This window comes from Monodon monoceros, unplaced genomic scaffold, assembly GCF_005190385.1.
Source record: "Monodon monoceros isolate NGI ecotype Baffin Bay Population unplaced genomic scaffold, NGI_Narwhal_1 Super_Scaffold_5, whole genome shotgun sequence".
Classification (NCBI taxonomy): Eukaryota; Metazoa; Chordata; class Mammalia; order Artiodactyla; family Monodontidae; genus Monodon; species Monodon monoceros.
This window is the reverse complement of record NW_021703782.1, coordinates 21,991,482-22,006,298: the sequence shown is the minus strand read 5'-3', so window position 1 is coordinate 22,006,298 and position 14,817 is coordinate 21,991,482. Positions and strand designations below refer to the sequence as shown.

Below are 14,817 nucleotides of genomic sequence, written 5' to 3'. Positions count from 1 at the left end.
ATGGTAGCCTTAAAAACCCAAATCCCACAGTCACAGTGAAAACCAGCAGCCTAATAGCCATGGGAGGGGGCAAAAGAGCATTGAGGCTCCTTCAAAGCCCTATTCCCAGAGAACAGTCATTATTACGCTTCTGGTCATTCTCCAGCATCCTCCACTCCAAAGGTTGTCTTTATTTGACCTGATTCAGAGCTTGTCCAGGGAACATAGCTTCTTCCCCAGGGTCATTTGTCAAAAACAATTAGAGGCACTTCTTTAACATTGTGGCTCCCTGAAACAGTAGATAACATTTGGGGTAAAGAGTGAGCTAATCAGAAAGCTTAAAAGAAAAGCTGGGAAATAATAAGCTTTGACATAATTCTGGCAATCTAGAAGGCTACATGTATACGAGGGCTGTTTTCATGGCCAGGGTTCTGTTCCTGCTCAGAAAAGATGTAAAAAAGCTCTAGTTCTCACCTGTAACTGACTTTGAAGCTTTGCACAAGCAGGAAGTAAAAGCTAATGCAGAGTTGTCAGCTGCCTGAGTGTTGAAGGAGTTCCCCAACACACACACAGAACCCCTCAGCAAAAACTGTGGGACTTAGTGGTTTCAGACATTTAAGGAAATCTCTTTTCAGTCATTAGCTGTCTAATAAATGAACTGAGCTGAGTTGTCAGTGACCATATATGACAAAAAATACAGACTTTACTAAGTTAGTTTAGAAAAGTCATTACAACAAACAACCACAACAAACAGCAACAACAAATCCTGAGGAGGGGAGAAATCTGACTTCCAGAGTTGTCACACCACGTTATTTTAAATTTCCAATTTCAACAAAAAATTATGGATGCAAAGAAACAAAAAAATTTGGCTCACACACAAGAAAAAAAAGCAATCAACAGAAACTGTCCCTGAGAAAACTCAGGTTTTGGACTAACTAGACAAATACTTTAAATTAGCTACTTTCAATATGTTCTGAGAACTAAAGGAAACAAAAAATCAAACATGACAATGCTGTCTCACCAAATGGGGAATAACAAAGAGATTCAAACCTAGACACCTCATAATCAAACTGATTAAAGCCAAAGAGAAAGAATCATGAAAGTAGCAAGAGAGAAGCAGCTCATCATATGCAAAGGATCCTCAATAATATTAACAGTGGATTTCTTATCAGAACCAATGGAGGCCAGAAGGCAGTGAGATGTCACATTCCAAGTACCAAAAGAAAAAGACTACCTACCCAAGAACTCTATATAGGCATAGTTTGTTTTATTGTGCTTCACTTCATTGCATTTCACAGATTTCACAATTTGCATGTTTCACAAATTGAAGGTTTGTAGCAACACTGCACTGAGCAAGTTTTCAGTGCCGTTTTTCCAACAGCATTTGTTCACTTCCTGTGCCCGTGTCACATTTTGGTAATTTTCACAATATTTCAAACATTTTCATTATTCTTATATTTGTTATGGTCATCTGTGATCAGTGATCTCTGACGTTACTATTGTAATTGTTTTGGGGTGCCACAAACTTCATCCATATAAGATGGCAAACTTAATCAATAAATGTGTGTTCTGACTGCTCCACCAGCTGACTGTTCCCCTATCTTTATCCCTCTTCTCTGGCCTCCTTATTCCCTGAGACACAACAGTATTGAAATTAGGCCCATTAATAACCCTGCAATGGCCCCTAAGTGTTCAAATGAAAGGAAGAGTCATATGTCTCTCACTTTAAATCAAAAGCTAGAAAAGATTAAACTTTGTGAGGAAGGCATGTCAAAAGCTGAGACAGTCCAAAAGCTAGGCTTCTTGTGCCAAACAGTTAGCCAAGTTGTGAATGCAAAGGAAACATTCTTGAAGGAAATTAAAAGTGCTACTCCAGTGAACGCATAAATGATAAGAAAGTAAAACAGCCTTATTGCTAATATGGAGAAAGTTTTAATGGTCTGGATAGAATATAAAACCAACCACGACATTACCTTAAGCCAAAGCCTAATGTAGAGCAAGTCTAACTCTCTTCAATTCTATGAAGGCTAAGAAAGATGAGGAAGCTGCAGAAGAAAAACTTGAATCTAGCACAGGTTGGTTCATGAGGCTTAAGGAAAGAAGCCATTTACATAACATCAAAGAGCAAGGTAAAGCCCCAAGTGCTGATGTAGAAGCTGCAGCAAGTTATCCGGAGGATCTAGCTAAGATAATTAATGAAGGTGGCTACACTAAACAACAGATTTTCAGTGCAGATAAAATAGCCTCATATTGGAAGGAGATTCCATCTAGGAATTTCATAGCTAGAGAGAAGTCAATGCCTGGCTTTAAAACTTCAAAGGACAGACTGACTCTCTTGTTAGGGGCTAATGCAGCTGGTGACTTTAAGTTGAAGCCAATGCTCATTTACCATTCTGAAAATCTTAGGGCCCTTGAGAATTATGCTAAATCTGCTCTGCTTATGCTCTCTAAATGCAACAACAAAGCCTGGATGACAGCACATCTGTTTACAGCATGGTTAACTGAATATTTCAAGCCCACTATTGAGGCCTACTGCTTGGAAAAAAGATTCCTTTCAAAATATTACTACTCAATGGCAATGCACCTGGTCACCCAAGAGCTCCGATTGAGATGCCAATGAGATTAATGTTGTTTTCATGCCTGCTAACACAACATCTATTCTTCAGCCCATAGATCAAGGAGTAACTTCAATTTCAAGTCTTAGCTTTTAAGAAATGCATTTCATAAAGCTGTAGCTGCCATACATAGTTATTCCTCTGATTGATCTGAGCAAAGTCAATTGAAAACTTCTGGAAAGGATTGACCATTCTAGATGCCATCAAAAACACTCATGATTCATGGAAAGAGGTAAAATCATCACCATTAACAGGAGTTTGGAATAAGTTAATTCCAACCCTCATGGATGACTTTGAGGGGTTCAAGACGTCAGTTGAGGAAGTAACTGCAGATGTGGTGGAAATAGCAAGAGAACCAGAATTAGAAATGGAGCCTGAAGATGTGACTGAATTGCTGGAATGTTATGATAAAAATTTAATGGATGAGGAGCTGCGTCTTAGGGATGGGCAAAGAGAGTGGTTTCTTGAGATGGAATCTACTCCTAGTGAAGATGCTGTGAAGATTGTTGAAATGACAACAAAGGGTTAGAATGTTATATAAACTTAGTTGATAAGCAGTGGCAGGGTTTGAGAGGAGTGACTCCAATTTTGAAGGTAAATCTGTGAGGGAAACGCTATCAAACAGCATCACATGCTACAGAGAAATCATTCATGAACGGAAGAGTCAATCAGTGTGGCAAAATTCATCGTTGTCTTGTTTTAAGACTATGTCACAGTCACCCCAACCTTCAGCAACCATCACCCCCTGATCAGTAAGCGACCATCAACACTGAGGCAAGACCCTCTACCAGCAAAAAGGTTGCAACTCGCTCAGATGATGGTTAGCAATAAAGTTTTTAGCAATAAAGTATTGATAATTAAGGTGTGTGCATTATTTTTTAGACATAATACTATTGCACACTTAATAGACTACAGTATATTGTAAACATAACTTCTAAATGCACTAGGAAACCAAAAAATTTGTGTGACTTGCTTTATTGTGATATTCACTTTATTGCAGTGGTCTGGAACCAAACCCTCAATATCTCTGATGTATGCCTGTACCCAGCAAAACTATCCTTCAAAATGAATCAAAAGTTAAAACAGTGCCAGATAAATAAAAACCTAGAAAATTCATCACTAACAAATCTGCACTACGAAAAAATACTAAAGGAAGTACTTCAGGCTAAAATGAAAGCCACTAAACAATAATTCATGTCACATGAAAAAATAGAAGATAATGGTAAAGTTAAATACATAGGCAAATATTAAAACAGTATAAATGTAGTTTTTGTCCATAACTCTTTTCCTCTCCTCTCTGATTTAAAAGACAACTGAATAAAGCAATAATTATAAACCTGTGTTGATGAGCACTCAATGTATAAATATGGAATCTTCATAACATAACAGCACAATGTAAGGTGAAGAAATAGAGCCACATAGGAGCAAAGTTTTTGTATACTACTGCAATTAAATTGGTGTTAATCTGAACTAAATTGTTACAAATTAAGATGTTAGTTGTAATTCCCAGGGCAACCACTAAGAAAATAACTTTTAAAAGACAGTTAAAAAAAAAGAAAAAAAAAACAAGGTAATGAAAAGAGTTCACTCATAAAATATTTATTTGACAACAAAGAAAGCAGTTATGGAGAAACAAAGGGACAAAAAAATGACATAACACATATAGAAAAAACTAGCAAAATGTCAGGTAAAATCCTAATTTATCAGTAATTACATTAAATGTAAATACATTAAACACTCCAATTAAAAAACAAAGATTGGCAGAATGGATTTTTACGATAACATGATCTGACTATATGCATTCTACAAGAGACACATTTTAGATTGAAAGACATTTTAGATTTAAAGATTTAGGTTGAAAGTAAAAGGATGTAAAAAGGTATTTCATGCAAACAGTAACCAAAAGAGAGCTATGGTAACTCTACTAATATCGGACAAAATAGACTTCAAGACAAAATGTTTACTAGAGACAAAGATAAAAGAGCAACCAGTCAAGAAGATACAATAATTATAAAGCTATATGTACCTCACAACAGACCCTCACAACTATATGCAGCAAAATCTGACAAAATCAAAGGGAGAAATAATGCAGTACTAATATTTGAAGACATCAATACCCACTTTCAATAATGGATAGAACAACCAGAGAGAAGATTGGGAAATAGAAAATTGAACACTATACATCAACTAGACCTAACAGACATCTATGGAACACTCCATTCAATAACAGAATTTAAATTTTTCTCAAGTCCACATGTAACATTCTCCAGGATAGACCATATGTTAAGCCACAAAACAAGACTCAAAATTTTTAAAAGATTAAAATCATACAACATATGTTTTCAGACCATAATGGAATTAAAGCAGAAATCAATACTAGAAAGGAATTTGGGAAATTCACAGATATGTAGAAATTAAACAACACATGCCTAAATAACAAACGGATCAGAAAGTAAATCACAGGGAAATTGGAAGAAACTTTCAGATGAATAAAAACAAAAACAACATACCAATACTTATGGGCTGAATGTAAAGCAGTGCTTAGAGGGAAATTTATGAACTGTAAATGCCTATATGATAACAGACAATCTCAAATCAATAACCTGACCTTCTACTTTAATAAACTAGAAAATAAGAGCTAAACCCAAGGCAAGCAGAAGGAAGAATAATAAATATTAAGGTGGAAATAAATAAAATAGTTAGTAGAAAATCAATAGAGAAAAGCAATGAAACCAAGAGTTGGTTCTTAGAAAGATCAACAATATTGACAAATCTACAGCTAGACTGACCAAGAAAAAAGAGAGAAGACTCAAATTACCAAAACTAGGAAGGAAAGAGGAAAGACTGCTACCAACCACACAGAAATTAAAAGGATTATAAGAGAAACTATTAAAAATCATATGCCAACAAATTAGATAACCTAGATGAAATGGAAAAATTCCTACAAAGACTCAATCTACCAAAATGACTCAAGAAGAAATAGAAAATCTAAACAGAACTGGAAGAAATAGAAAATCTAAACAGAACTGTAACAGATACAGAGATTAAATTAGTAATCAAAATCTTGCATCCCAAGAAAAGCCCAGAATCATAGGCTGGCTTCTTGGTGGTTCCTATCTAACATCTAAAGGAGAATTAACAGCAATTCTTCATAACTCTTCCAAAAAAATAGAAGAGGGCAGAAGTTTCCAAACTCAGTCTATGATGCCAGTATTACCCTGATATGAAAACCAGACAAAGACACCACAAGAAAAACAAAACAAAACTGCAGACCAATATCTCTTATGAATATGGATTGAAAACAAAATATTAGCAAACCAAGTCCAGCAACATACAAAAAGAGTCATACACCATGACTGAGTGGGTTTTCTTCCAGCAATGTGAGATTGGTTCAATGTTCAAAAATCAACTAATGTAATAAATACATAAAAACAAATACCAGATGCTCATCTCAGTAGACACAGAAAAATCATTTGACAAAATCCAACACTTTTCCATGATAAAAACCCTAAAAAAACTTGGAATAGAAGGGCATTTTCTCAACCTGAAAAAGCATCTATGAAAAGCCCACAGCTAAGAACACAATTAATGGTGAAAGTCTGAATGCTTACCTCCTAAAATTAGGAACATGACAAGGTTGTCCTGTCTTTCCACCTCTATTCATTGTACTAGAGATTCTAGCCAGGACAATTAGATAATAAAAAGAAATAAAATAATTCAGATTAGGAAGTAAGAAGTAATAAAACTATATTTATTTGCACAGGACATGATCTTGTACATAAAAAATACTAAGGAATACACACACACACACACACACACAAATGATTAGAGCTGATAAATGAATTCTGTAAGTTTGCAGGATACATACTGAATATGCAAAAATCAATTGTAATTTTATACATTAACAATGAAAAAATAAAATTAACAAGCAATTCCTTTTATTATAGTATCAAAAAGAATAAAAGATTTATTCTTTCGGTAGTAAAAATTATCAAAGCAAGTGCAAGGCTTGTACAATGAAAATTACAAAACGCTGTTGAAAGAAATTAAAGAAACTCTAAATAAATGGAAAGACATCCTGTGTTCAGGGATTGGAAGACTAAATACTGTTAAGATGGAAGTACTCCTCAAATTGGTCTATGGATTCAAGACAATATCTATAAACATCCCAAGTGCCTTTTTTGTAAAAGTAGACAAGCTATGCTAAAATTTATTTGAAATTGCAAGGGGCCCAGAATAGTGAAAACAATCTTGACAAAGAAGAATGTAGTTGGAAGTCTTATACTTCCTGATTTCAAACTAACTATAAAGCTATACTATTCAAGGCTATGTGGTACTGGCATAAGGACAGACATACAAATCAATGGAATAGAATTAAGAGTCCATAAATAAACCCATACATTTATGGTCAATTGAATTCAACATGGATGCCCAGGCAATTCAATGTGTGAAATAGTCTTTTCAACAAATGGTGCTGTGACAACTGCATAGCCATTTGTGAAAGAATGAAGTTGGACCCTTACCTCACACCATACACAAAAATTAAGTCAAATGGATTAAAGACCTGAAAATAAGAGCTAAAACTTAGGAAAAAACATAGACGTAAACCTTCATGACCTTGGATTAGGCAATGTTTCTTACATATGACACCAAAACAAAAGCAACCAAAGAAAAAATAAGTACATTAATTGGACTTCATCAAAATTAAAAACGATTGTGCTTCGAAGGACATTATCAAAAAAATGTGAAGACAACACAAAAAATAGGAGAAAATATTTGCTAATCATATATCTGAAAAGAGACTCATATCTACAATATATAAAGAACTTCTATACAAGTCAACAATAAAAAGACAGATAACTCAATCTTAAAAATGAGCTAAGGATTTGAGCAGAACTTTCTCCAAAGAAGATATACAAATAGCCAATGAGCACGTGAAAAGATGCTTGACATCATTAGTCAACAAGAAAATGCAAATCAAAACCACAATCAGAGACCACTTTGTACTCATTAGGATAGCTAAAATCAAAATGATGGACAATAACAAATGTCAGTGAAATTGGAACTTTCATACATTGCTGGTGAAAATATAAAATGGTACAGCCGCTTTGGAAAACAGTTTGGTAGTTTCTCAAAATTTTAGCATAGAGTTCCCATATGACTGAGCAATTCAGCTCCTAGTTGAACTGAAACATCTGTCCACACAGGAACTTGTACACATCTTCATAGCAGCGTTATTCATAAGAACTAAAAGGTGAAAATAACCCAATGTCCATAAACTGATGAATGAATAAACAAAAGGTAACGTATGCATACAAAGGAATATTATTCAGCCCTAAAAAAAATGCCATACTGATACATGCTACTATATGGATTAACCTTGAAAACATTCCAGTAAGTGAAAGAAGTCAGGCACATATTGTATGATAACATTTATATAAAATGTCCAGAATTGGCAAATCAATAAAGACAGTAAGTAGAGTAGTGTTTGTCTGGGGAAAGGGGGTTGGAAAATGGGGAGTAACTGCTAATGAGTATGGGGTTTCTTTCTGGGGTAATGAAAAATGTTCTGGAATTAGATAGTGGTGATGAGTGTACTTGTGCTATCTTTGACAATACTAAATACCACAGAACTGTATATTTTTAAAGGGTAATTTTATCATAAATAAACTATATATCAATTTTTAAAAAAATAATAAATGGAGCTTTGGCTACATTTGAATTCTCTTTCATTGTCTTCTCTGGTTTTGTGTTGAAAATAACCTTGGAGTTCTGCAAGAAAAATCAGAGGAAAAAATCTTCTAAGGAAAATCATACCATACCAAAAAACCCATTCATTTAAAAGTATTATTTTTTATTTCCAGTTGGAGATGGGTGATGAATCCAGATCACAGAGTCTTTCCCCCAATAATTAATACAATGAACAAAAAATAATTCACGAATAAGTAAAGCCATCCACTCACTAGCAGCAAGAGAAGAAGGAAAGAGGAAGTCATGTGCCACCAACATGAAACTTTGAGATGTTGGGGCAGCTTGCTGGGACCTAATGCTGCCCCACTCACTCCACGCTCACCTGTCCCCAGCTCTACTCCAAGGAATGTGGACAAAGAAGCTGACTGTGCCAATTCTCATACCTCCAGCTCATGCCCAATTTGAAGAGAAATGGCCTGAGCAAGTGAGCAGAAAACCCAAGGAGAACTGCTCACAAATAGAACCTCCTGTTTTGCTGGCCCCTGGGAAATCTAGAAGGAAAATGGGTCAGTGCCCTCCACAGTCCAGGGTCCCCATAACAGGGCAGGGAGGGGAAGAGGGACATGGCAGCTGGAAGCAAAGTGCATTCTCTCATGGCCCAGGATGTCCCCAGCTGGGACAGAAGGTGGTGCATTCCCACCTGCTCCCTGGATCTCAGACCTGCTCAGTGGACACAACAAGCAGTTTGTCAGACAAGATGAGACTGATATCAGGGAACACAGGTCCCCTTGTTCCTGCTCTGCTTTAGAAATGTTATACCATTACTTGCATATTGGGTTGAAAGTTTTCTCAGTAGATAAGATCTCTCTACTTCATTCTCTTTCTCCAAAACTTCTTCAAACTTTATTATATAGAAACATATACAGGACTTCATACCTTAAGTATATTTCTGGAGAAGCATGGTAGTTCAATTAACTCCCCCCACTCATTTTTTGACATATTATTTTAATAGGACTTATTTGACTTCTTTGCAACATTTCAAAAGTACAGAAAAGCCTAAATTAATATAAAAGCCACCTACACATCCACCACTGAGATTAAACAAGTGTGAACATTTTGCTATATTTGATCCCTTTCTTTTAAAGAAATAAAACTTGTCACACTTGCTTTGGATGAAAAAATACGTGATATTAACTGTAAAATGCTAATGGTAGAATCTAGACGGTGGGTATACAGGTATTCTCCGCAAATTCTTTTTGTATATTGGAACACTGTTGTTATAAAATGTTAGGGAGGAAATACATTAACAAAATCAGTTAAAGCCCACCCGTGTCCCTGTCATCCTCAGATGTCCTAGAGTTGGTATGTAATATTCTTGCATGTTTTTATACTCTTTATACACATGCACTTATCCATAAACTATACAATTTTTTATGTGTTTTTAAAATTTCCATAGATGGTTCATATCCTTTTCTTTATCAACCGGGAAAAAATGGGGCCTTCACAGGCACCTCCAGAATGAATGTCTTAACAGAAATTTTCCAGTGGATGAAGGAAAAAAAAATTAAAATTCTCTTTCAAGAAAGGTGAAGACTTCAGAGAGATGAAAGGAGACTTCATAATAATGAAGGTAGAGGAGGCACTGCCTTCACAACTAAGTCCTGGAATGTGGCTGCAGAAGTTGGAGAAAACATAAAAAGTAAATTCAGGAGAAATAAAGTTTTATTGACAGTGAACACACCATTGTAATAGGCTTTCAATAAGACAGGTGACTGAATAACCAACATGCCCCATATTATTTTTTTTTAATGCTGCATGGAATATTCTTATGTCCTAAGGAATCTCAAGGGTAGACGCTGAACATTTTTTATAATAAACTAAACATCTCACAATTCCTGTTTACATTTACTATTTCAGTTAACACTTAAAATACTGCCAAGCCACTATTATTCCTATTTTACAGAGAAAACTGCTGAGACCCAGACTGGTTAAAGAACTTGCCCAGGACCACACAGGCCATCAAGTCTGAAAGCTACGAAAGCCAATAAAGCAGAATCAATGCTCGTCATTCCAAGCGGAGTGCCTCACGAAGGGAGCCTCTGAATCGGGACTTTGGCTAACCCTGAGGACAAGGACAATGGGACAGGTAGAACCTGTGGTGACACCGACCCAAGGAGGCAACATGTGGAAACATCACGTGCTTGCAGAAGAAACAGAACAAAAACATATTACAATGGTTTTTTTTGTAACCTTGGCTACTGTCACTATAGTTTCAAGAAAATGTTTTTCTAAACATTGGGAGCATCGCCCATATGTCGGCTTCCATCTGTCAGTTTCCTGAGCCATGGCCCAGCACCAGTCAGGTGTCTCCGGGCCTAGGAAGCCCTGGGATTAACTGTGTCTGTGCAGAGCACTCCTCGGGGAGGTGGTTTTGTGGTTTCCTCCTTTTAAGTGTTTTTAAGAGGAAAGGTCAGAAAATGCAGAGAGGCCACTGCAAACGGTGTCACAGCGCTACTCACCGGTCGTGGAGAGCAGGGATCTTGGAAGGACACTGCAAATATTGCTTAAACCGGAGCTCAAAGGCTTGTCCGATGGAGCCGATGACCTCCTGGGCCAGCCCGTCACAGCATTCCAGAATGTGACAAGCTGTAGGAGCAAGGGACACAGGCTCATTAGAGACAGACACTGGAGCTACCCAGGCTCCTCCTTCCTGAGGGTGAAAGCCCGCAGCCTAGGGAAGAAGAGAGGGACAAGGAGGTGCCTTTCATGACATGTCCTGTCAGCTCTGCGTGCAGCTTAATCCCTGAGAGCCCCCAGCGGTACCGTTTCACCGCAGAGATCCATTTCTTAATAGCCTATTCTCTCCAAAAGTAAAGGTTCTATTTGTAAGTACGTTTTAACATTTTTAAGTTGAATTTGATTGCTCTTCTATTGCTTTAGAGTCTATAAAATATCAACTCAGAACTTAGTAGGGAAACAGGGTTTGGAAGGAAACCTTAACAAGACAAAGAACCTGATAGTAACAAGAAATGAACCCCTTTAAGACCCCGTGAGGCTTAACAAATGGACTTAAACTGGCTCTTATTGAATGAATCCTGAGGTATTGGATGGACTTAGAGCGAGCTGTTTGCTTACTTCCTAGTGGGAGTAAAGTGTCACCACCAGACGTGGCAACTCAAAGCAATAAGATCAACAACCTTGTAAGATGAGTTTAAAGGGATATTAATTAACCACTATGACCATCCCACCACATGCCACCTGCATCTACACTGGACAAGACTGGATATTCATGCCAGTTCTCAGAAAAGGGGTGTTGGCAGCCGGACGAGGGCCCCTCAGAGACCTGGAGCAACCTTTAACCCCTTTGGGGTGCCCGCTGTCATGGTGGCCAGGCTGTGGTGTAATCCATGTGGAACCTTTGGAGAAAAGAGTGTTGAGCGGGGGAAGGCACCGAAGAAGGTCCCATCTCTGCTCTATAAGAAAGTAGAATGTCTTCTCCCCAGACACGCGTCCATGGCATCCCACAGAAGAGTCCCAGACCCTTCACGTTGTCCCGTGACCAGCATGACATGCTCTGTTACTAATGGGATAAAGGCGTCTCCCTGGAGAAAATGACAGATGCATGTGTCACACTCCATCTTTCTCTTGCCACCAGTTAGGATACAATTGTGTTTCAAGGAGGTTCCTCCAGGAGCACAGTGGGTGCCCAGCAGTGAGAAGAGGCATTGCTACAGGGATAGCCATTCCCCAGCAGTGATTAGGGAGATGCAGAAGCATCCCTCTGCTGCAGGAGAAGCGAGCACAGAAAGAGGACTCATTAAGGTGGGAACTGCGAGGGAAGGAACAGAGACATCACCACCTCCACAGTTTGGCCGCTCTTCCATCACGATGCCGCCTTCTACACGCACAAAGACAGCCAGGAACCACAGAGCTCACCCTGATGGCGGCTGCTAGGGTGGGGGGCCTCAGGCTTCTTCTCTCCCCAGGCTCGAGGAGGGAGCATACTCCTGAGGACACAGGGACAAGCATTTCCTGGGAAGAGCAAGTGTAACCGGATTGCTGCTTCAGACTGCAATGCAATCCCTTGGATACATTAGCCCTATCTCAGATATGGCCAAGGGATTTGTCCAAGGAGACAGGTGTCCCGGCTGTATTTTATTATTGAGTATTGATACTGTTTTATGTTATTATTGATATTAATATTTATTATCAACCCGGTTAGGCACAAAGCAAGGCCATATTAAGCAGCTGTTGGAGTCATGGGGTTGTTCGTTAACGGATAGCAGTGGAGGTGTCTTTCCAGCCAATAAGGAAGTAGGAGTCTAAGACAGAGTGAGAGAAAGACACCTGGCTCCCCCACCTGCCCTGTGTTTCCATCACACCTGCCCCCTCCACGCAGCATCAGCACCAGCCAAAAGAACTGGCTGGCCAGTACTTTAGAGAAACAGAATAACAACTGGGGACGGGCCAAGAAAGTGAAGCTTATTTTTCTTTTAAGGAGAGAAGCAGTGCCCTAGCCTTAGTGAATAAAGAGCAAGGTTTCTGCGGAGGGGGCCATATGATCAATCCACACGGCCCCCTCATCTTCTACACACTAGAGAGCACGAGGTTGGAAGTGAGACTTCTTTAAATCAGTTCCTGGGACATTGGGAAGATGCAGGGCTCTGGGTGGAAGCACCCTCACTTGGTGAGGGTGGAGCCCTGGTATCTGGTCTAGATACCAGAGGGTGACAGGAACTGCAGATGCAGAATTAAATCACGACTCCAGGCTCTGGGGCCTGGCTTATTCCTCGGTGGACCGTGAAAACGTCATCTGTTGGCTAGGTCTGAGGATCCTTCTGTAGAATGGCCTCTCTGTGTTCCAGAAACCCACTCCAAATCCAGATCTAACCCTGGGCTGACAGTCTCTCTGGACCTGTATTTTCTCTAACTGTTGCAACAGTCTTTCACTAAAAGCCACTGTCTTCTAACCTCACCTGTGTGACTCAGTGTGTGTTAGGAATGATGAGGTTCTCGCCACAGGTAACCATTGGGGCTGCTTGTTTTACATCCCATGAGGAAAGGATGGATGGAGGTGTCATTCATGAGCAAGAAGAACTGGATGAGAGGCAGGTACAGAGTGGTGGGGCCCAGAATCAAGACTCAGAATGATGTTGTAAAACCTAAAACATGGCCCCAAACAAACATAGGAGCAGCAAAATGGGGTCATTCCTCATTCTATCCTTTCTGAAGGGGATGAGCTCTTTGGCAGCGGTGCAGTAGTTGCGGGGGGGGGGGGGCTCCGGGGGGGGGGTTGGGGGTGCTTGTCTGCCCATGCTGGTCTCTCTCTCTGACCAATAAGCAAGGCTGATGTCGCTTTCCAGGAAAGCCAGCTCAGACCCCACAACAGCCAGTTCAGCCCTGACACTAGTGAGGGGACTTCATCAGGCCTCACCACAAAGGCCACTCCCCACCTGGGATGAGCCACTTGAGAGCAGGATGTGCTGCAGCCCTTGTAACCATGCCAGATAGAACTGGGGCACAGCGTCTTTCCTCACACAGCAGCCTCCTAATGGGTTACCCACACATCTTCCCTGCACAGTAGACACTGGCAGATCAGAAGTCCCTCCGCAAGTTTCCCAATGGCTCCAAATAAGTCCAGAGGCCAGTGGCTGTACCTGTTCATCAGTGTTCAAGACTGCCCTGGCCATCTGACTGACAAATGGACTGCAGGCCAACTGGGGCCGCCATTCATCTGAGCTAGCTCTCTGAGCCCTGCCTGGGATGGCTGCTCCGTTAGTCAGCACAGGCAAGTGACGCCACAACAACAAACAGCCCCAGCATCTTAGTGGCTGAAAACAGTCCCATTCTCACTTGTTCATTTCTGGGCAACTCTCCAGGTGGTGACCCCATGAACCAAGCTGCTTTGATCTTTCAATCCTGAATTTCAACACAAGGCCTCCTCCCAAGCCAGGGAAGAAAGAGACAGCAGGGCCTTGCACCAGCACTAACTGTGTCATCCATTCTGCTCTCACACAGAACTGTCGCCTGGCTCCTCCTCCACCCAGGAGAGGCTGGTAGTACAGTCTCCTGCGAGCTTGGAAGGAGTGAGGTCAGGACATCAGTGAGCACTAGCAATGCCTATCGCATGCACCAAACACCCCAAAAGGCGTTACTTCTGTAAATAAGAAATTGTAAAGATTTTCTCATGCTTACCAGTGAAGCACTCTTTACTATACTGAGCATGTGTCCCAAATATGCATCTACTTATTTATAAATTATGAACATATATTCCTGTGTTAATATAATAGTATGTATATTATAAAAATATCTTTCAAAAGATGTTAAAAATGATACAATAAAGATAAAATAAAGTTCAAGATGTCTTGTTGGCCCTGAAAGCATCACACTGTCATTTATTATCTCAAAGCAAGATAAATATTTTGGGTGAGGTTCATCAGTAATGATGATGGATAGAAATTCATCCTTCCATCTTTGAAATATTTTTCTTAATCATTTTGAGTCTGGAGGGGTTGATTCCTTATCTTAGCTG

The 14,817-nt window shown here is 39.5% G+C and overlaps 1 protein-coding gene across 1 annotated transcript in view; it reads right to left on the bottom strand.

Moving 5' to 3' along the window:
• SHC3 (SHC adaptor protein 3) overlaps positions 1-14,817 on the bottom strand; it is a 141,342-nt gene that overhangs the window by 30,271 nt on the left and 96,254 nt on the right. Inside the window, exon 7 of the mRNA XM_029203279.1 lies at positions 10,805-10,931. Coding sequence (XP_029059112.1) covers positions 10,805-10,931 — 127 coding nt within the window. The remainder of the gene's footprint in view (positions 1-10,804; positions 10,932-14,817) is intronic.